The 23978-nt window shown below is 39.3% G+C and overlaps 1 protein-coding gene across 3 annotated transcripts in view; it reads right to left on the reverse strand.

The window, feature by feature from the left end:
* The window catches only part of LOC131039451 (PH, RCC1 and FYVE domains-containing protein 1), a 101712-nt gene that overhangs the window by 64115 nt on the left and 13619 nt on the right, over positions 1-23978 (reverse strand). For all 3 annotated transcript variants that reach the window (XM_057972230.2, XM_057972229.2, XM_057972231.2), the window contains 4 exons: positions 20346-20435; positions 4280-4360; positions 3860-4057; positions 1514-3661 (listed from right to left, as the gene is read on the reverse strand). In XM_057972230.2, coding sequence (XP_057828213.1) covers positions 1514-3661; positions 3860-4057; positions 4280-4360; positions 20346-20435 — 2517 coding nt within the window. The remainder of the gene's footprint in view (positions 1-1513; positions 3662-3859; positions 4058-4279; positions 4361-20345; positions 20436-23978) is intronic.

The following is a 23978-nucleotide window of genomic DNA, read 5'->3' on the forward strand; positions in this document are numbered from 1 at the left end:
TCAACACTACCCCTATGCCATGTCTACAAGCATCACATTCTACCCCAAATGTCTTAGAGAAGTATGGGATAGCTAGCACAAGAGTAGCAGCAATAGCTACTTTTAATTCCTAAAATGCTTGGGGTGTTGGCTCTAAACATGAAAAAGAATCCTTCTTCAACAATGTTACTACGGGCACTGCTATGCGAGCATAGTTGCAAACAAATCTTTTGTAGTATCTTCTTAGACCCAACAATCCTCTCAAACTTTCAACATTTTCAGGTTTTGGCCACACTTTTATTGATACAATCTTCTTAGGTTCCCACCTTAAAGACCTTTGTATAACACCACATGGCCTAAGTATTCAACTTCTTTCACCCAAAAGATACCACTGAATTTCTATCTTTGCATCCTATGGTTTGACCTTGCATGGAACTTTGGTGGTAGAGTTTCGTTGCTCCATAGGTAGTGCTTGTTGCATTAACTTTCCTAACCAAACATGGTTCAAATAGAAAAGCATTGCACATCGTTCAATCATTAAGTCCATTGATGTAGAAGTGCAGCCTCTTAAAAAATATCACATACTAAGTCTAGAATCTAGATTGCTAATCTCACTTGTTGAACATTATATTCAGCTACAAATCTCATTTGTTTCAAATTTTTCATACGGGTTAAAAAGCTTTCCTTGCATGGTTGCTCATTGTGGGCTACTAAGTCATAGTAAATCAAATCCCACTGAGCACCTAACCTGGCTTCTCACTCACCATCGACAATTGTTCCACATTGAGGACAATATTTGTGAGAGGAGGGGGGAGGACGGGGGAGGGGGCATGATACATCCTCAACCTATTAAGTGTATTTGAATATGCAATAGCCAATTATGGCTCACATAATCCTTAATTGAGTCATTCATTGTGTCCCTAGTATAATTATTGTATGCTAGCTTAGCTTCATTGGGATTAGGGTATTAATATTACCTAACAATGCCTACATGTAAGAGGTAGTGAGTAGTGGTGAAGCATCATATTGTGAATTTTGTTCTTATTGAAGACTTTTGGATGCTGTAATTCAAAGTAACTTATTATTATCAAGTATTGGCAAGTAGTTTCAATTATAATCTCAAGTATTTCTTATTATATTCTCTCTTGTGAAAGTAACTTCATTACAAGTTCGAACATAAAAATTATAGAATGAGAATATTAAATAATGAGAGATAATAAATTAAAAAAATCAGGATAATAAATAAAATAATTAAGGTTAAGCATACCACGTTTGCTTAACCTTATTACACTTAGGAAGATAAAATATCAGGGGCACAACATGCAACAAAATAATATCAAACAACATTTGCATAACTTTTATATTTTCTTTTAATTGAACAATTGTCAAATTAAAATTACGATAACTTAAAAACGGGAGTAACCATAACAAAGACACATGACCTTTGTAAAAGCCTTACTCATATGATACTGTAAAGAAAATACTATTTCCTTCAATGACACATTTAGTCAGATAAGATACAAAACCAAATTACCTGCAACCTCAGCTTAACAACTTCTTGTCTTAATGCATCGTTTGTCTTTGTTGCATCATTAACAAAAAGTTTAGGAGAAGTTAGGCCTGCAAGTGTTGGAATTGGAGTCGCAGAACGAGGTGGACTGGGACGTCTTGAAGTTGGTGATGTTGCCCGAGAAACAATTCTTGAACCAGGGACAGATGCAGAAAAAGCTTTCTTTGAAGACCCAAATACTGGATTCATGGATCTTTGAGGATTGTTGTTTCCAAACTGCAAATTCCCATTTGGCACTGGAGACACGCGACTGCTATGCAATTCTAGTTTCCTACTTCTAGAGGAAGATCTACTTTCAGTTTGTTTGAATGATTCCATGTTAGAGAACCTGGAAAATTGTAACTGTGTTTTAGCATCCAACTTCTCATGTTTCTCTCCATTGTCATTGAAATTCTGATTAGCCCCTCCTCTTCTAGTCCCCAAACTCTGAGACATTGAACCAGCTTCAATTGCCTTCTTCAACTTCATATAACAATTGTCACACACACGATAAGGCTTATTAGGATTTGGAGCAAGAGAAGCCTTGAGTGATTTCTTAGCACTACAAGCATGGCAGAAAACAAGTCCACAGTTATAACAATTGTGACGTTTTCTTGTAAAACCAAATGGAAGCCGGCAACCAGAACACATGGAATGATCAGCCCCTGATAACCACTTATGAAGGCAGATAGCTGCTGTAAAACTATAGCCACAAACAACACTTTTAACTTGCTTATCTTTCAATGCTTCTACCAGTGTGGGAGAATTCCTGTCTTCAATATCACCATGACCTAAACGTCCATTTGCCCCCTTTCCCCAGGTATACACTTCTGTTTTTGAGGTTAAAACTGCAACATGATATGCGCCACAGGCTATATCCTCTACAAATGCATTACGAATCTTACCTTCCACACGGGTTGGAAGTTTCCCGTCAGCTTGAGGATTTCCTAACTGACCATAAACAGTACTGCCCATTGTATATAGATGGCCTGAGGTTGTGAGAGCCACTGTGAGACTATGCCCACATGCTACTTGACGAAAATTTGGCTCAACAAGTGCAGCCACACAGGTTGGAACAAGTCTTGGCTCCCTGTCTCCATGCCCAAGCCGCCCTTTATCCCCATCTCCCCAGGTAAATAGCTTACCAGATGAGCAGTTGCTAGAACTTGAAGATCCGGCCATTACTTCCACTACAGCAGCTGTATGCCATACCCCACAAGCTGCTCTGACAGTCCGTAACCCATTTAGAGATTCAACTTCTCGAGGTGAAGAAACACTCTTACGATCTCCATGACCCAAAACACCAAATGTTCCATCCCCAAATGTGAATAACTGACCTGCCGAAGTTACTATAGCAGTGTGCCAAGGCCCACATGAAATTGAAGAGACATGTATTCCCTCTAAAGGACCATTTACTTTTTTTGGTACCCAGTGGCTCACTTCATTCCCATGTCCCAAAAGCCCAAAATTGTGTGTCCCATCACCCCAAGTGTACAGATCTCCTGATAGAGAGACAGCACATGTATGATATTCTCCACAAGCTACTAGTTCAATGTTTGTGTGGGCAAGAGCATCGACAAGTTTAGGCTGAGAAACATCTGCATCTACCCCATGGCCAAGTCGACCTCCTGACTCCTCACCCCAACAAAAAACCTCCCCTTGCTTTGTAACAAGTGCAGAATGCCTACCACCACAAGCAATATTGTGAACATCAAGCACGACTGCTGACTCTAAGGCTTTCGGTAAAAGTGCATCCATTTTTGGATCTGCAATATTTCCAACTCTGTGCAAACCACCTCCCAGAACTCCATCCCCGGTGCCTTCTCCCCATATAAAGACATCTCCCAATGCATCGCCATCATCTTGACCTGAACCTTGGCTTGATGAACTTACAGCACTGGAAAGACTAATCCTAAAACCATCTATCATTGCATTTCTTGTGTGTCCATTAGTGCTGTCTGATCCCCCCTCTGAGGACATCGAATTGAGAGATGTAGAGCCACCAACAGAGTCTGACTGAAAGAAACCTTTTGGAGGTACAGCATATAATATCCCATCAGAAAAGACTTTTTCTAAACCATGTCGAGAAGGACTCCCATATGGACTTGGACTCCTATTGGTATCTCCACCATCCTGAATTAACAAAACAAAGAATTGTGACTCCAATAGGTAGCCTGAGAAAAAAATTTGATCAACAATGAATAGCTGATTGAAACAATGTATCCACAGACAGATACTTCTTTGGAAACAAATTCCTGCTGTATCAAACTTGGAAATAAATGATCAAAATTGAAAAGCAGTATTTCAAAATTCAAGCTGGTTGAGTCAGACCTTCTGCATACTATCTGCACTACCAAAGGGGGAGCTAAGAGGGGAGTTCCTTCGAGTGTAAGTACTGGGGCTATTTGCATCAGATGATGCTGCCCCATCACTTTTTGAATCTGTTTTCCATTTCCTATGGTGACCACGTGAAATCAATGCTTTAAGTCCAACAAACCAAACTTCTGCTTCTTCTTTATCCTTACATATCTGCAAATACGAAATAATCTAAGGCTCAGTTGCTTTGAAGTAATTGCTCTATAATAATGTAGATTCAGAAAGGTGAAAAAACATAAATGATAAAGGTGTTTTGAATTTGGGTTAAAGAATCATTTCTAGAACTTTGCAAATTTATTTGAAAAATCAAATTTCATGGTAACACTTGGATGCCAATAAACACAAAGCAATGCTGAGACACAAAAGGCCCCTTACCAAATCAAGAGATCTATTGTTGTATAATAGTGAAAATGATTGATACTCCTTTTCAGGCCGTGGATACCTATGGAAAATTGCCTGGAAAACACAGAAATGCACATATTGCACATGTTAGTATTCCAAATATTTTTTCATTGCTGCAAAACCTTCCATAAACAGAAAGAAACATATCGGTATTGTTATTTCTCTACCACATTTCTGCATCCTGAATGACTTTACCAGTACAATGAACAATTAAACAATCATTCTTCCTTCAGATTATTAAGTTTAGGTGTTTTCTATATCTAGCCATCTCGCATTTCTTGTCGTTATTGAAAGCAAAATAGAACAGTTTCCATGCCTAAGAGAAGAAACAATGATACTGCTATTCAAAGCAACAAAGAGGAGTGCATGCCTGAGAAGTTTGCAACAAGAAAAATATATCACTCTATAACATACGACAATGAGAAAAAGAGAAAATGTTCATCTAGCCATTCTGTACAATGCATAGCCCCAAAGTCTTAAGTTCCAATTTACCCATTTTATTCATTTCCATTATCTTCAGAACAGGAAATGCCAACTCAAATAGTAATCACGCAATGATGATTGAATATTACCTAAGAAAAAAGATGAAAAATAATACTAAAGTCTAAAATATCACATACATATATTGACAGCTAAAGAAAATATGAATATATTATCATATTCCCTGGTTATGTCAACAAAAAAGAGATGCATGAAAGCAACAACGGAAAACTAAAACATCAGATACATATATTTACAGTTATATATACGTTCCCTGGATGTGTTATCAAAAAAAAATATGAGAGAAGAGAAAAAAATCCACTCTATTGTATTCTTAAACAACCATTACAATAAGGACTGCCAGTAGCACCTCTCTGACACACCAGCACTGTTTTTGAAAGACAAGGCCTTCCTTTAGGCAGAGACAGATAAGGAAACTACTTATGATGACAGGTCAAAGAATATAGAAAAAAAGAAAAACCTAACGTGAAGAGGAGGACCACTTAATACAATCCATTTGGTCCATCATACTCCTATCTCTATTTATCCAACAAAAGGTGTCTTTAAGGGTTATCCGATCAAGGGCCTAAAAGGGCAACCTAATGATGGAAATTAAGGACATTTAGGTATAGTTGAGGAAATCAAAATTCTAAGGATTTCACAATAGCTGGTTCAGCTCCACTTTAAAAAGTGTGAGCAGCTTCATAGGTTGCTTCTATTTCCTTCATAAACAATTTACAAGGCCTTGGGATATTCAGGATCTAGCTTCAAGGCTTATCTGAACATTCCATTACTAAAGTGGGATAATTTGTCCCTTGCTTGTTTTCTCACGTAAAACTTAAGTTGGAAAAGGCTTATTTTGCTGGGGAGACCTTCAGAATCATGAGTTCAACAGTGGCACATTTAGCACAATTTTAATAGATTTCAAAAATTATAAAGAGATAAAGAATTAACAGGGTTGCATGTACAGAAATGTGTGGTTTGATCCCAGAAAGTTGCATTTTTTAAAATGCAACTTCAAAGGCCAAGTCCTTAATGGAGAGCTACACATCTACAATCATGTGCCATAAGATCTATGAATGTTGTAAGTTAAATATATGAAGTTATTCTATGATTGAATAAGAAATGGGATTTTTGAAGACTTTAAGACCCAAAGAAAAATATGTCAATCTACTGCAAGTCTCAAGCTTCTTTGAAGCACGAGGTGCTGAGATTGAAATGAGATTGAGAAAAGTCATGTAGAAGAGAGACGAGATGTAGAAGAGCCCATAAGCAAATAACTTTGCATGTTTATATGAATGAACAAGATGATTAGCAATGAGGTTAGTACATATATGCAAAATTAAAAACACATGTATCTATACATCCAAGAATATATATGTATCTATACATGTATGTATACATCCAAGAATATATATATATAGTGATGAAAATATCGGCAAAAAAATCGTCTGAATCACAATTTCTCGCAAGTCAAAACCGGCACCAATTAAATCAGTGAAAAAACCATTGCAGAGTTTTTCAAAAATCGAGCAAAACCGCGATTTAAAATGTAAAAAATCACCATTAAAAAATGCATCTCGTTTTTAACTAAAAACCTAATTTTTTTTACCGGTACAGAACGTGTTTTGACGCAATGACACACGACATAACTTGTTTATTTTTGCGGGAGAAAGGGCATGCAAACAAACGTCGACAACAGTAAAAATGACGGATTAAGGGACCCGTGCTGTTGATAAGAGCATTGATTGCTGGCCTTTGCGTTTGTCTTCGACAAGGCAAAGTGTGAGTCCAATGTGATCAGAAGGGTAGAGTCCATCATGGGAAAATCAGATAAAGGCATTGGTAAGTGTTTGAATGCTTCGAGTCCATTCAATTGTTAAAACTTAAACTTCTTTGTTCGTGAAATATGTTGCCCTAAATTCATTTTTGATGTATAAACTTTAGAAATTTATACATAAAATTATGTGTTTGAAATTGAATGCTCTGAGTCCTAGTGTTTATACACAAAAATGAACATATAAACATTAGAAGGTTCGGGCAATGTTTGGTGTTCGTGAAATATTTATACACAGAAGGTTCAAGGAGTGTTTGAATCAGAGAAACGAAAATCGCCCAAAATCGCCAAAACTTGGACTCAGACTCGGACGAGTCTGCGGTCCCGACTCGCCTGGACTTGGTCAAACTTGCCTGGACTCGACCAAACTCGCTTGGACTCGGCCAGACTCACCTAGACTTGGCCGGCGGCAATGACATTTTAAGTTTAAAAAAAACAACTTACAATATGTTTTCAATTGATTTTTTTGCTGCAACAATAACTTTGCCGAGTCCAACCAAGTCCGAGCCGAGTTTATTTTGCCGATTCCAAGTCCCAAGTAGAGTCGGCCTCGCCAAGTTTGAGACGAGCCTGAGTCTCGTTGCTATGGTTTGAATGCTTTGAATCCTAGTGCTTGAATGCTCAATGTATATATATTACACGAACACTGAAGTTTATATATCAAAAATGAACCTGAGAGCAATTTTGTGCACCCCAATCAATCCCTATTAGAAGGCGAAACAACTGGTCTGTGTTTTCATGTGTGATGGCTTGAAAACAAACACCTTCATTATCAAAAGTTTATAATGGTTTGACAAAATGAACATGTGCAAGAATACACAATAATACATAATTGTTTGATAATAATTGTGATACATTTCTGTTGACTCTCTCTTTTGCTAGGTTTCTTTTATACTTTTACAAAAGACAATGGCTTCTACAACTAGAGGTGGCGCGCCTACAACTAGAGGTGGTGGAAGTAGAGCTGGTGGTAGAAAGAGGGATCCTTTATGGAAACATGGCACATAAGGTGTAGCGCAAGGAGAGGTTATTTGTAACCATTGCATGAAATTTATACCGATAGCATACACCGACTAAAATATCACCTTGCACGGATCACTAGAATGAATATTACACCATGTGACAATTTCCTGAAGAGGTTGAGAGGGAGGCAAAAGCGAGACTTTCAAAATATGAGCAAAACAAGGTAGATAAAAAGATAACAGCAGAGGTAATGGCAACGCTAATAATAGATTTTTGTTCTATAGGATCAAGAAGTGTGGCGGTGGGCAGCAATATGTATAATTATTTCATTCCTCGTAACACTCCTAGTGCGTAACCTGAATTGCAAGGTACTTCATGGAATAAGGAAGTGCATCAGCAGGCAAAGGTGGCATGTGCTAGATTTTGGTATTAAAATAGTATTCCATTTAGTATTGCTTCTAGTCCATATTGGGAGCAATTGGTCACTACATTGACTGTGGTAGGTAAGGAGTTCGAGGCCCACGTTGTTATGAGTTGAGTGGGCCATCATTGCAGGATGAGGTCCAAAACACACTACAACTAGTGGAACAACAAAGGAAAATTTGGGAAAAGAAAAGCTCCACCATTTTATCTGATGGGTGGACGAATGGCAAGAATAGGACACTCATCAACTTTCTAGTTGCTTCAGAGGGACAAGTGGTACTTATAAAATCCGTTGATATCTCAAATGAAGTGAAAAATGCAGAAACCTTGTGCAACATGTTGGATGAGGTGGTGATAGAAGTGGGAGTGCAAAATGTTATTCAAGTTCTGACCAATAATGCAGCTGCATATGTGGCAATCGAGAAACATCTACAAGCTAGGCATCTGACATTATTTTGGAGCCCATGTGTTGCTCATTGCCTTGATTTCTCCTTGAGGACATAGGGAAACTAATTTAGGTGAAGAATGTGGTTGAAGATGGAAGGGAAATCACAAAGTACATCTACAACCACACATGGGTCCTAGAGCTTATGAGACAACACACTAATGGTAAGGATCTTGTGCGTTCAGGAGCCACACATTTTGCCACTAACTTCCTCAACTTACAGAGCATATTAGGTGTATTACCCAGCCTAAAGTGGATGTTTGTAAGTGACAGATAGTTGGAGAGTCCTTATTCTAGGAAGTTTGAAGCAGAGAAGGTCATGAAGACCATTTTTTATAACAGATTTGCCAAACTCATGGAGGAGATCATCAATAAAAGTTTTCAAACTTCAATTGATGATTTATTTTTTAATTTTCTAATATTACACTTTGTCGATTTTTGTTAAATTTTTCATATCTAGTTGTCAGAACCGTTGGTGAGGGTTCTACGGATGGCGAGTGGGGATAAAAACCCCATAGGATATCTATATGAGGCCATGAATAAGGCCAAAGAGGCAATTGAGCACTTGTATGGGTCAAACAGGACCAAATATAAACTCATGGCGGATAATTGATCGAAGGTGGAATTGACAACTCCACCAACATAATCATGCTGCTACCTACTATTTGAACACCAACTTTTTTTTCCCCTACTTTCAAAGCAAATGCAAAGGTTCATGTTGGCCTTGACACATGCATTTAGAGGTTAGTTGTTGATGACAAAATTCAAGACCTCATACTTGATGAGTTACAGAGTTATAAGAAGGAAGAAGGGCCATTGTTTTCTTCCCCTATTTGCGTTCGTAAGAGAGACACCCTGCTGCCAAGTAAAAAAAAAGTGCTCTTTCAATTTATTTTACCATTTATTTCAATCCTCAAGTTTATAAAAATCTTTACCAAGTTATAAATGGCATTTTTTATCCTTGCAGATTTGTGGTGGGAAGATTATGATGCCACATCGCCTAATCTTTAAAGCCTCGCAATCCGCATATTATCTCAGCCTTGTAGTGCTTATGGTTGTGAGCACAATTGGAGTGTTTTTGAGGCCATTCACACAAAAAAGAACAATAGGTTGACTCAAAAGCTTTGAATGACCTTGTATATGTGTGGTACAAGGTTCAATTGTATGAAAAGAGAGTACAAGGGCAGGGTTTACATGAAGCACTTGACCTAGATGACATTGATCCATATTCAGCGAAATGGATTGCTGAATCTGATGGTCCTACTGCTAATGTTGATGTGGAACCATTTTTCACTTACGATAACTTAGCTGAGTTGGAGAGGGAGGTAGCTGAATGAGTGGTGGAAGTGGCAGAAGACAAGGTTGGTGATCCAACTGAGGCAGTTTCCTCACCTATTGAGGATATTGCAGCAGAAACACCATCTACTTCAGCACCCACTCAACAGCAACAGACTTTTTTGAGCTTTAGCCGTAGACAAAAAATTATAATTTCTAATTTTCATTGATACGTAAGCTTGAACTTAATGTGTATTCAGAGATTGTAGTTGTATTGTGGTCTACAATATGTATTTGACTCAAATTTATTCAAATCTTGCACTTGTTTTTTGGTATATGATATGTATTTAACTCAAACTATGATTTATATATGATGGAAACCAGTAATATGTTATTATGTTCTATAAATTTAGGGTATATGTGTGTTTTTTTAGGAATATTTTAAGAAATTATATATTCTTAAATGTTCGATAAATTTGCCAATTTTTTCCCATTTTTTTTTTAATTTTGGGCCAAAAGAATTATTGTCGACTAAGAGTTTTTCATCTTTGTGTATATGTATATATATGTATAGGTGTTGCAAAACTTGCCAATAACTCTTTTGACTTGCAAGTACTCTCAAGTCAAAATGCTATGAGAGTTACTCACCCTAAAACTCATGAGTTTTGTATTAAAAACTCATTAAAATTCATACGATTTTTTTTCCTTGCTTGCAATCAAAAAAATGTGATTTTTATTGGTTAAAGGATTCAAAGGCCTTAATTTGGGATTGGCAGTAGGGGCTCCACCCCTCAAACCCATTGGCAACGTTGCCCCCAAACCCCCACAAGGGGCGCTATCCCTTGACCCCATTAGGGGCATTACCCCCAATCCCCCACAAGGGGCACTGCCCCTTGACCCCATTGGGGGTGTTGCACCTAGATCCCCATGAGGGGCACTACACCTCAACCTCATTGGGGTCTCCACTCCCAAATCCCCATTAGTTATTGGAATCTGTCAAATAAAAAATTTGATTACAATGAGGGAGTTGTTGTGACATTTTCACACATCGCCCCATTGCAAATGGGGACCCCCCACTTTTTGCTTGCAGGTTAGTTGTCTTAGAAGAGTCACGTAGCTTGGCAGTAGTTTCTTTAGTTATTAACTTCTTGCTTGAGAGGGGATGCAGTGCAGAATCTGAGTCAGGTCAACGTATGAGTCTTAGGTGTGATGAGTAGTCAAGCAAGAAAGTGGACATCTTTAGGTTGGAACGTGGAAGTGAGGAGCAATCAAGAGGTAATGAACAAGCAATTGAAATAAAGTGTTTGATGGGGAGCGATCAAGGCTCGAGCAATGAAGAAAGTGCCTTGATGATGGTGAGGTTGCCTTAGTGAATAATGATAGGGAAGTCTCGAAATGCATGAGATAAGTATTGGAATCAACAAAATTGAATAAGTCATTCATTTCCACTTCATGGTGAAATCCCCAACCAGTCTTAGGCATCGTCCACTTGGTGACCAAATCCCCAGCCAGCTTGAGAGCACTTCCAGTGACCCTCCAAATCCCCGGCCATACTTCTTGCACTTCCAATGATCCTTGAAATCCATGGACTTCCAGTGCACCCCTATAACCCCAGCCATCATCATGCAGTCTTCCAATTGCACCTCAGAATCCAGACCATGCATGAAGTTCGCAAGATTAATCCTTCACATAAAGAAGAAATGTTGAAATTGCTCAATCTAAGATGCTTTGAAGTGAATTGAAATCCATGGACTACCTTGCTCACTTCCACTTGCTGGTCAAATCCACAGACTTCTAGTCCCCCCCCCAAAAAAAAGTCCGACCAGATTCACTTTACTTCCAATTAGCATCAAAATCTCTGGCGTACCTTATGAACTGTTACTTACCCCTCAAAAGCCCGCCCTTCCTTGCTGCATTTACAGTGGCCTCCCAAATCCACAGCCTAGGTGGGTAATGAACTTCAGCAATTTGTCCACCACCTGGTGGAATCCAAAATCAGACCTACAAAGGGTGTTGTCTCAGACTGAAAACAAGAGCAATCAGACTTCAAAATATCAGTGAATCAGACCTTGAAATGTGAAAATCAGAACTCAAACAAAGGGAATTCATTTCCAGATTTAAAGAATGACATTGTTCTCTTCTATATCTTGATCAAGGTGTATTTTCTTTTAAGGTTATAGAAGCGAGGGTGGAAGGCTTCGCCAGCTGGTTTCTGGATACAAGAAAGCTGCTCAAAGGAAAAGATTTCATCAACCTTACAAGAAGGAAGAATAAGACAAACTCAGACCTAAAGGCTTCATTCTCCAAGTCTGATGCAAAGGTAATGCATGGAATGGTGGTAGAAGCAAGAGAAGGATATCAGCATCTTCAAGGCAAGGGGAGGGTGAAATGATCCAGCAATGAGAAGAATTCCAAAGATGAAGGACATTGTGACCTTGTAAGAGAGAGGCATCATGACCTCAAGTAGAGCATATACAATGATCAACACCTTCAAGGATGCAATTGAATGAAAGATAAAGAAAACAGTAAAGAGCAAGCATGAGAGTGAAGGTGCTCAAAAAAGGAATTTTACAAATATCTTGAATTTCCTCCAGAAATCCAAGAATCATTGCTAGTATACCAAAAGAGTAATCCAAAACGGAGGCTTCAAGTGAAGGCGATCAGGTCAGAGAGGATGATGCAATTTGGGAATATCTCCCACCATCATCTCATTCATCACCGGCTTGGAAATGTTGAGTATCAAGAGATATGCCTGAATCAAGAGATATGCCTAAATCACAACACATGTGATGAGTTACAAGGAGTAAGCTAAGGTGGCACCTAGTCATCACCTACCCAATCACATCATTCCAAGTCAAGGCGTCCAGATTCAATGCACTTGACTCATCCATCAAGGAGGATAACTACTACATGTGGAGGCACAAATTTCGATGTACCTAGCCTCATCATTCATTGATCAACATTCAAAGGAGGACATGTGTCCTATTTATTGTAATTTTATCATTGGTCAAACATTAAATGATATGTAATGGGTATAACAAACCCTAATTAGGGTTTCTATCTTTCAATCTTGGCCATTGATTTGAATTTGATTGAGGCCATTCAATTGTATTAAGAGCACTTATAAGGCTCCACTCTCTCATTTGTAAAGGCTAATAGTTGATAGATGTTAGATAGCAAGCAATTAGCAATTAGAACTAGAACAGGAGAAGGCGGAAATTGTTGGCAAAGATTGTAAATAAACATCCTTTTCAATGAAGATATGGTGGAATGTGTTGTTTCTTCTACATATTGAAAGATTTCTTGTTGTATCCTCAAGTTAGATGGAGTCATGTGTGAATATTGATAATTCCTTTAGTTCATAGTTATACTATCTGTGGTTGGAAGATTTTCAATTGCAGTGTGTTGGCGGCAATATTGTACACGGAAATAAAACTAGTTAATTAAGTTGTAATTGTGTTGGTTAGTTGGCAACCGAGGGGTGGTAGTTGCAATGCGACAGTTGGCGCTCGCACCCCATTGGCATCTTTATATACTTCGGAATGTAACTTGTAAAGGAAACAATTAGGAATGGAATAGCACATCTGATACTTGTCTGATATCTATGGCATTATTCTGCATTACGTACTTTATGCTTTATTTATTCACCCGAGAGGGCAAACATTTGGCGTTGTTGCCTAGACGTACTCGGGAACAGAAAACGCGGATGGCGCACAAACACGATGGGCCTACCCGTCGGTGAGATTAACCCAGAGGCCGACGACGCACACACGGAACAATCATCGTGGGACGCGGAGCGTGATGGTAAGAGGCGAAGGGGAAATTGAACCCTATAATAATCTCGGCACAATGTTGAGATAAATTGTGGCCGAAAGGAAAAATAATAAAAGTTTTTTTTTGTGTACATGGCGTGTGCTTTCTATGTACGGAAGTGATTTATGCCCAATATATTAAATAAAGATAGAAATAAAAAAAGCACAAACGGATGGGTGGGAGGCCGCGCAGAGGGCCTTGATTCTGGAGCAGCAAGTAGAACGTAGACGGAGGCTGAGGCAACTTGCCGAAGGACGACCTGCCGAAGGGTGGCCCGAGGGGAACCAAGGAGGTGTCAAGGAGGGTGCAGAAGCCGACGGAAATTTCTACGCGTCGCCAGAACACCGTAGGGTGCGGAGCCACGAAGAGTTTCTGGAGGAAACAAGGTTAAGGAGAGATCTAGTCGAAGAGACCCGGGATCAGTTCAGAAACTTATCCCTTACACCACAAAGTGAAGATCACTGAAGGGAGCCAGGAGTGGGCGTGGGTGACAATGAAGGGGAGGATAACCGTACGGTAGGTGCCACACTCGGCAGGCAAAACACCGTACCTCCAGTCACCCACGCAGGACACACCACCGGCACTGGAGGGACCAGAGGGAGCGGCGCAGTGGCACAAACATAGCCACAGCCACCTCCAGGAAGACGACCCCCATCGATGGGGAGTAAACAGAAACTGCCGAAGTTCAATGGCGACAGGAAGGAAGATCCCGTCTGCCATTGTCGAACGTGCGAAACCATATGGTCAACGAACGGTGTTACTGACCAAAACGAATGGGTAACACAGTTCCCAGCAACTTTAAGGGGAGTGGCCATAGACTGGTACTCAGACATGGATAAGGCCAAAGTCGACACATGGCCCGACTAGAAGAAGGAGTTTGGGATAGAGTTCTACCTCCTGAGAGATGACAACGAAATAGTCACTGAGATCTATGCAACGAAGCAGAACAAGAACGAGACTGTTCGAGCCTATAGTCAGCGGCTGAAGGAACTGTTGGGAAAAATGGAGAGTCAACCAGCAGATGGGTTGAAAAAGCGATGGTTCGTGGAGGGACTAAAGCATTCCCTCCGAAGGAAGATGAAAATCGTTCCACCTACATCGTACGAACACGCATACAATAGAGCGATGGATCTCGAGAGCGAGACCAAGACATCGAAGAAAAAGAAGAAGAAGGATAGCTCGTCCGAGGAGGATGACTTGTCACAGGAAAGCAGCAGTGACAGCGAGGCTGGCAAACGGGTGCAAGCGCTCCGGAAAGACATGGAGCGAATCAGGAGGGAATTCAAAACAATGAGAAGCACCAGTCGGACCGAAGGGGACATATGGTGCACTGAGTGCAAAGAGGAGGGGCACACAAAGGGTACTTGCCCGAAGAAGGCATTCTGCGAGATTTACCAAGTGATGGGACACTCCACCAAGGAGTGCCCATACAACATGAAAACCCGGAATACGCAAATGAACCAAGTGTTGTTCACGGAGCAAGCCACAACATCCGCACCAGCGGGTACGGCTCAGCAAACCAACACAACGGCATCATCTGGAGGTTACCGGGACAACAGACGCAGCGGCGGAAGGAATAGCAACAATAACAATAACGGAAGCCGTATCCAGTATGATGCCAAGGGCCGGCCAATTATCCAATATAGGGCCTGTAATCAGTGGGGGCACTTCGCCCGTGATTGCACGAAGGAAGCCACCCCTCAGCACCTCTGCCGATGGTGTGGGCCAGGCGACCATGAGGACACAAATTGCCCACAGGCAGGGGTTAATCTCCTCAACATTGAGAAGACTGGTGAGAAAGAAGTACTGGCAATCACCCGCGCCAAAACGAAAAAGGCCACTTATCCCGACCCCCATACGGAGAAGGAGAGATTACAGGAGGCAAAGGCCAATATTGAACGTGAGATGACGACCGAACGACGGGACAACGAGGTGGCGAGTACATCATCCCGTACGGAAGCGGAAAATAATATCATTCGGCAAGTACTGCAGATGGAAGTACCTATAAGGGTAAAGGACCTTCTAGAAACAATGCCACAATTAAGAACCGCCATTTTTAGTTCCATACAAACCACTGCGCAGGCACCTTTGCATGCCACACGGGCGGAAGTTCCGGTCAGCCCCTCGGCTGACCCAATGTTGTTGGCCTTAAATAGTGGTCAGCATCTTGCTGTAGTAGAGATGGGAATTCTCGGGGCTATCCTCAAAGACACCATCGTGGACGGAGGTTCGGGGGTGAATGTACTGCCAGAGGATACGTGGAAGAAGCTGGGGAAGCCAAAACTATGGCCACCCATGTTCAACTTGGTAGGTGCAGACCAAAACGGCATCAAGCCACTCGGCACCCTGATGGCCCAGCCGGTCACCATCAGCACGCAACCTTTCATACTAGATTTTGCGGTAATCCCACTCAAGAAGAAGGGGTACGACGCCATCTTAGGCAGAGGGTGGCTGGTTACAGCAAAGGTGAACCACGACTGGAAAAAGAACACCCTTTCTATGGAGAAAGGGGGGCGGAAGTACACCATTGATCTGAGGACCCAGGTTGTTGACGAGGAACTGACATCATCTTCGGAATCGGAGGGTGAAGGAAAAGGCTACCCGAGGGACAAAGGACGAGGCTATAGGGAGCCCAACGATGAAGGGATTCTCAAACTAGGAGAATGCTCCGAGGATGAGACAGGGTCATTGAACGGGCTCTTCCACTGGCAGATGGAGGATTATGAAATGTTCCAGAGCTACAGGCTCGAAGTAGAGGAACCAGAGCAAGTAACAGAGGAGGTGTACCTACCAGAATACATAGAATATTGGAAGGGAGACGCCCCAAACCTCGGTGACGTAGATAATCCGAAGATCAATTGTGTCGGCAACTATTGGAACCTTGTGTGGAAGGCCGCAGCTTTCAAAATCTTTATTATTCTTCTTCTTCTTATGTACAGGAAGGAGACCGTGGTCCCTGTAGAATTTGTGGTTCCAGGTCTTCGGATGGCCATTGAAAATAGATTGGCCACCAACGGGCCCAAATTGAAACCCTACCACGCGAAGCGCGCAGGGGACCCGAGAGGCCGGAAGGACACCCGAGAGGCTGGAGGGGCACCCAAGAGGATGGAAGGGGACTTGAGAGGCTGGGCAGGCGACTTGAGAGGCACGAGACCAACGCAAGAGACTCTTGGGCGAGGAAAACCGAGAAGGATGAAGGGCGATCCCAGAGACTGGGGACCTGAGCCGACGACTCTCTAGACAACTAAATTGGGAAATTGAAAGAAAAAAAAACGTACGACCGTACGGTCGGTATGGCAGTTGACCGTACGGGTGGAAAAAAATTTAAAAAACGTACTGTCGTACGGGTCCGTACGACAATGACCGTACGATTGGGGAAAAAAAAAAAAGGGAAGCCACGGTGGGACCACCGTGCGGTGGACATCACAGCCACCAGAGACATAAACGCAGCACCGCACAAACAAACACAGACACAGTCGTACGGTGGAGGGGTGTTGACCGCACGGGAAGGTGGCTGTACGATTGGAGGTGTCAGTGCTGTTGTTGACCGTACGAGGAGGTTGTATGGTCGGGGTGCCATCGGGGACATTACAAAGGAAACTTAAAAAAAAAAAACGACAACGACAACGACCAGATTGAAAAATTATTCGATGACATCTAAAGCCTGGACACTGAAAATATTGGAGTGTAGAAGAAGGGTTTTGACATCATAAAATATCACAGAAATGATGCACGCCCTCGACCCCTCTGGGGCGCTACCCCTCGACCCCGCTGGGGGCACTGCCCCCAAACCCCCAGTTTATTTTTGAGCTACAATACACTTTTTGAGTTGGGCGAAGGGCATCAGAAGGCACGGTAAGTTTTGGGTTGTCTCGTACTGTGAGAAAGAAGCCTACAGATAAGCATTGGCAGGGAAGCCATAAGCCATAGAGGGAGACAGATTTGGAGGTTGCGAACAAACAGAGTTTGAGGGAAGGCATTGCAGGTCCACGCAATTGTATGACACTAGGGAGTTATTCAGTTGTTAGCCTTTGGGGAGTGTGATGGAGGATTTGAGGTGTCTCCTAGCCTTTGTGCTGTGGGGGGCATTTTCCCCAAGTCCCCAAGTCTCGAAAACGTCCCCCTACAGGGGACATGGGTTTTTTGGGGGGGAAGTGTCCCCATGGAATACCACTTCTACTCTCTTAAATGTATTTGCTGCCTCACTCTATTGGAAAGCATCCTTTTTCAACACATTGAGAGATGCTTCTATTTGAGGCCTAAGAAGCCCCTCAAGTTCTTGAGGGTTTTAAGAAATTGCCACTGCATAATAGCCCTGATTTGTTAGGATCAACTTTAACTCTTTCATGAGACACAATGTAACCCAAGTACTCAATCTCTTCACAAAAAGAACACTTAGAGGGCCTAGATAAAACCGGCGTTGTTTTAGAGTTTGTACCACCTAATCAACATGGTACAGATGGTCTTCTCATTTTTTGCCATAAATCAGCACATCATCAACAAAAACTAAAACAAACTTTTGCAAAAATGATTTAAATATAGAATTCATCAAACTTTGAAATGTGTGAGCATTTGTTAGATGGGATCACTAGAAACTCATAATGGTCCTCATGTGTCCTAAATGCCTAATTCTAATTTGGCAATAACCTAATCTAAGCTCGAGTTTTGTCAAAAACATAGCTCCATTTTAGTTCATCTAACAAAGCATTGATGACTGGAATACTCAATTTATCTTTGATAGTAAGCTTATTCAATTCCTGTAGTTTGGACACATATGCCAAGTATTATCCTTCTTACGAACCATGACCACTTGAGAAGAGTAGCAAATTGACTAGGATGAATAACACTTACATCCAACATCTCCTATACCACTTTCTTAATTACTTTCTTTTGCACATGGGAATAACAATATAGCCTAATGTTAGGCAAGTGGCCCCTAGAAACTAGCTATATGCCATGAGGTACCCTTTGGCTTCTTCCCAAATATTATAAAATGCTTACCAATGATGATCTAAAACTCTATTGCTGTTTCTAATAGTAACTTTTGAGCCTTATTTTAATCTTCTTTGAAGCCTCTTTTTCACTCCACCTTGCTATTGTTTCTAGCTGTATTTCTATGCCCCATTGAACTTTTCTGGTCACTTATGGACATTTTCTAATTTTTTTATTTCTTTCCTCATAAGTGTAATTGACAAACGACAATTATACCAACACAAAAAAGTCTTTTCCAAGCCTGTTTGGAAGCAGGCACTTTTTGTGAGAGAGGAAACAAGTGATGAGACCTACAAACTGTATTGGCTACTGGCTCCCAAGAGAACCCATGTACTCTATTTTGGCTACTGCATCCAAAGAGGACATATGTACTCTATAATTAAACTAATGGCAATTTGTACAAGTCATCAAAAGACTGGTCATAACCTAGAAATGTCTTCTATATACCTGGACGAAGAGCTACTAGCCAAATCAGTAGCAGAATCTCTTACATTCTAATGATTAAACCTGTATTTAGTTTTGTACTAAAAAGGAGTAGATTCAAGAGAAAGAAATCAAAATTGTGTTATGACCACTTGGTTCTTATCATTACAGAAGGGAATTGGTCAGAAGTTGCTAGCCATCTGATGTGCCACTAAGGGAGTATCCCTTCATTTAGAAATTTTAAATATTAGTCCAATAATCTTGTGATACTTCAGCGCTTAAGAAGGCATGTACCTGAACTGAATCCTATCACAATACTTATATTTTTGTCTTACTGTTCTTCAAATATCAGGTACTGATCTCTTAACAACTGCAGAATAGGCCACTACCCGCTGCTCCAATTTTCAGATATGGAGCTCATTGTGATAATATATCCACCATACCTAGACATTGTTCAAATGGTAAAACTAAACCTATAAAGAAGTATACAAAACAATGCTAATAAATGTTGATAAAACATGGAATCAATATTGTTGAGAAAATGCCTCTGATACTGCCACAATTTGCTCTTAAAATTGTCAACTAGAGTATGAACCTTACTGCTGATTGTGAGACCATCTAAACAAACTCTTACTACGCAATTAGGATATATTTTACAACCCAAACTGGGTGAAGCAAACATACTTTTTGGCTCAACCCATTTGATTTATAAGAAAAACCCTTACTGAGTTCCATCAGCATCTTGATTTTGGCATTCATTAAGTAGATGAATATTTTCTCAACCACCATTCCATGCAATTGACGAATGAAGTGGACCAGAACTATAACTAAGCAACTAATCAAATGAAGAAGGCATCTAACAAGCGAAGCCACTTGACCATACAACATAGCATATATCTTATAAATATATCTGGAGTTCATTTAAAAGTCCTTAGGCCAAAGGAGAAACAAGAATCAGTCTTGTAAGTAGCATAGTATGTGTTGAAATTAAAAGAAAATGGTTAGAAATTTCAAATAGCAGCAATCACAGAGAAAAAAAATCATTTTTGGTTTTTAAACTTGGCAGATATTTTGCTGTAGTTTTGTCTGGTTTATACAAAGGTTACAACAGATTAAAATAGCCATTCTACAGTTCTGATGAGTTTAATAAACATTTTAACGCTCATTTAAAAATTAAAAAAAAATTGTTTTCGTAATACAGAAAAGTCGCATAACAGTAGCCAAACTGGAAAATGCTGGTAAGATTTACAAGTCTCAATGCTGACTTGATGGGACATCCTTCATTATTCACTTTCATTTTTTAACATTTCTTTGTCAATATAGTTCACGGCAATCTTAAACACATTAAAACAGGAGAAAAGGAGTTGTAAATAAAAGAGGAAGCTCACAGTGCGTTGCCCAGGTACAATTCTTGTTACATGACTTAGCTTCAGGTGCTTCTCCTCCTTACCTGAATACCATATCAAAAGAGACTCATCCTGCAAAGACATCAAAGGGGCAAAATTGATTATAGATTTAAGTACGCAAATTGTTCAATATTATCTAAAATGATAAATAATCAAGCAAAAGGTTCCCAAACCTGACCACCAATCCCAAAATACTGACATCTAAATACCATTCTTAGGGCACTAGCAGATCCACAATAATTATGAAATCAGCAAACGAAACATGATGAGAAAATACAGATCTACTTAAACATGATGAGAAAATAGAGGCTCAGAAGATAACAAGTACACAGACTGCTAATATTTTTGCAAGGATTACCTTAAAAAGTTCAATATAGAATTACTATGCATCAAATCACTAGCTATGAATAGGTTAAAGAATTTGCAATGATACTTGAAAATCATTTGAAAATAAAGAAGATCCTACCAAAATCACTACTAATTGATTAAAGGCATTAATGAGATGCAAAACCTTCAGAATTAGTTCATAGCAATGCTAAAGAAAAAATAATCCTGAACTTGATGAATTAAGAAATGAATACATAAATTAAAAATGCAATCTGTAATCTCAAAAGACAGTGAGACAATGTGAGCTATATGTCCCATTGAAGCATTAATCTGCAAAAAATTGCAATTAGACCTGATTAATCGTTGATCGCGGGCCATGGTGATCTATTCCCTGAAAATCGCATTTTAATGTCAATGCGGTAAACAATTTTTATCGCATGTAATCGCGAAAAAATCGGGAATAAATTGTGTGATTAGTCGGGTGAAAAATGCCAACGTGGAAAAAATAATGCGCGAAAACCCTAAACGCCACAAAAAGTAAAAATACAGGCAAAAAAAATTATAAATATGTTGCATGCAGAGGCATGGAGAAGCAAGAAGGGCTTCAGAGGCAGAATTTGGATGACGGGAGGAAGAAGAGCCATCAACGGGAGGAATTTGGTCGCATGCCATTGACAGGAAAAATTTGGTCACACGCCATCACACCCAAATCGCACGCCATTGCCGGGAATGACCAGAAGCAGCAAAAACAAGTATTTAACTTTGTTACGAAAATTTTATTAGTCTGTTTTATTTTTTATTCAAAATTTTTTATTAATTTCAGAAAAAATAAATTGCATATTATTTTTGTGTAATTTACTAATTTTTTTTACTATTTTTTAATTAATTTAAAGTTTTTAATTTTATTTTTTACAAACAGAAAAAATAAACCTGTTTTTTGTGTATCTTTATTACAGAATTTAATAAAAATTCTTAAATAAAATAAACATATTTTTTGTGTATCTATTACAGTAAAAATTAGATTCAATTTTCTTTCTATGTTTTTTACATGCAGAAAAAATAAACCTATTTTTTGTATATTTATTACAGTAGAAAGAAAATTGAATCTAATTTTTTTTACTGAATCACAGAATTTAATAATTTTCTTATATAGTTAGATTCAATTTTCTTTTTATTTTTCTGTAATAATTACAAGCAGAAAAAAAAAACCTATTTAATAATTTTCTTAAATAAAATTATTAAATTCTGTAATAATTTTCTGTACTAATTCTATAATAAATTATTAGATTCAATTTTCTTTTTTCTTTTTTTGACAAGCAGAAAAAATAAACCTATTTTTTGTGTATTTATTACAGTAAAAAGAAAATTGAATTTAAATTTTTTTTACTGTATCACAGAATATAATTATTTTCTTAAATAATTAGATTCAAATTTCTTTTTACTGTAATAACATTATGTAAAGTAATAATTTTCTTTAAAAAAAGATGATTCAATTTTCTTTTTAATTTCATTTGAAGTAAAATAATATTAAAAATTCATAGTGTATCACTGTATAAATTTTTACAGAATAGTAAGACAGAAAACAATTCATAAGTAAAGGCTTATCTGCAACCGAGTGCTCCTTTAAACAAGTGCTAATTTTGCATTTTATGCCTAGCAAATTCTAGACTTGACAATTCATTAAACATGTTGGAAAAAATTGCAAGATAAAACAACAGACATGATTTTCGATAGAAATGGATAGGTGCTCAACTAGCTTGAAAGGCTAACTAAACATGGCCAATATCAGATCCCCTAAATTGTTATTGAGGAACTTGAAGCAGCCTTTTAATTCAATACACTTTTTTTTTCTATTCTGTATATATGACAATGGCATAAATTAATTGCACCATAAGAGCATTGGCTCACACAAAATAGTTGTCTCAAACCAGAACCAGAATAACACAATGTTGACACGTCTTCTACATTACTTATTTCACAGTTTTCTAGAATACAAGGTGCTACTTTTTGAGTGATCATTTGCATTTAATCTGGATTAACCTAAGTGAAAGATGTCAAACAGTTATAATATATTTGAGAGGATAAGGAAAATCAGGGGTAAAAAGCTAAAAACTTCTGACAATATGTTCTTGCAGATTTGATTCTTGATCACAATGCCACTTCAAAAAAGACTTTGCATGGACACATTGCACACCAATTGCTGGTAGCACGAAGGTTAAATGCAATCGGCGTCTAAACGAAATCAGCGGTGGCATTTATTGTTTCAAATGGCATTTGTCAAAAGAACGAGGAAATAATACTCAGATTTGCAAACAATGGCCTGCAGATGTCTCGTATCAGACAAAGCAATCTCTTGATGGGATTGTTGAGAGTAAGGCCAAAAAGGCGAGAACTGGGGTTGAAATAGGTTCTAGTTCAGCAGATGCTAGGAAGAACCGTTTGGGTGAGGAGGGTGGTGAAGATGGGAGTTTTAAGGAATTTGGGTCAACCTACGTTACCGAGGGACGCGGCCCCGGGCTAAAAATCCCCCGTCCCCGTACCGGGGACTTGGAGACCGCTAGGGGACGTCCCCCCCACTATCCCCAAAATTGCAAAAGTTGTGGGAAACATCCCGGAAACTTGGGGACGACAAGGATTCTCAAAGGGGACGTCCCCCATCCCCAATATTGTTGGGGGACGTCCCCCCATCTCCTAACCATCCCCGGGACGACCAACCGTCCCCCTTTTCCCCGCACATTTAAAAAAAAAAGACACAAATGCTCAAACAAAACATTTTTTAATTTTATTATAGGTCTGTAAAACTGGTTTTTCACTAATATGACGGGTAAACATGTCTGAATCACTTCCAAAAGCACTTAAAAATAATGAGCAGCAGCCTGGTAATAAATTTCACAAACACTTAGAACTCGATAGTGCGTAAAAAAGTGGTTGCAGGTCTGCAATATTGGACTTTTCACTAATATGGAAGATAAACAGGTCTGAATCATAGCCAAAAGCACTCAGAAATATGAATAATGGCTTGGTATAGAATTTCACAAACACCCAAAACTTTGTAGTGCATGAAGAAGCGGTTGTAGGTCATAATAGAAATAGAAGACTATCAAAATATCCTCCAACCAGAAAGAAACAATAAACTACATGCAAACAAGTGCTGGCATATTGACAATGTATTTTCAATTATGAATGCATTTTGAGTATTGACAATGAATTCTGAATTATGAATGCATATTGAGTATTGACAATGATTTTTGAACACAAATGTGGTATGTTAAGGTTCTATAATGTACA

Source organism: Cryptomeria japonica, chromosome 10 (genome assembly GCF_030272615.1).
Source record: "Cryptomeria japonica chromosome 10, Sugi_1.0, whole genome shotgun sequence".
Lineage (NCBI taxonomy): Eukaryota > Viridiplantae > Streptophyta > Pinopsida > Cupressales > Cupressaceae > Cryptomeria > Cryptomeria japonica.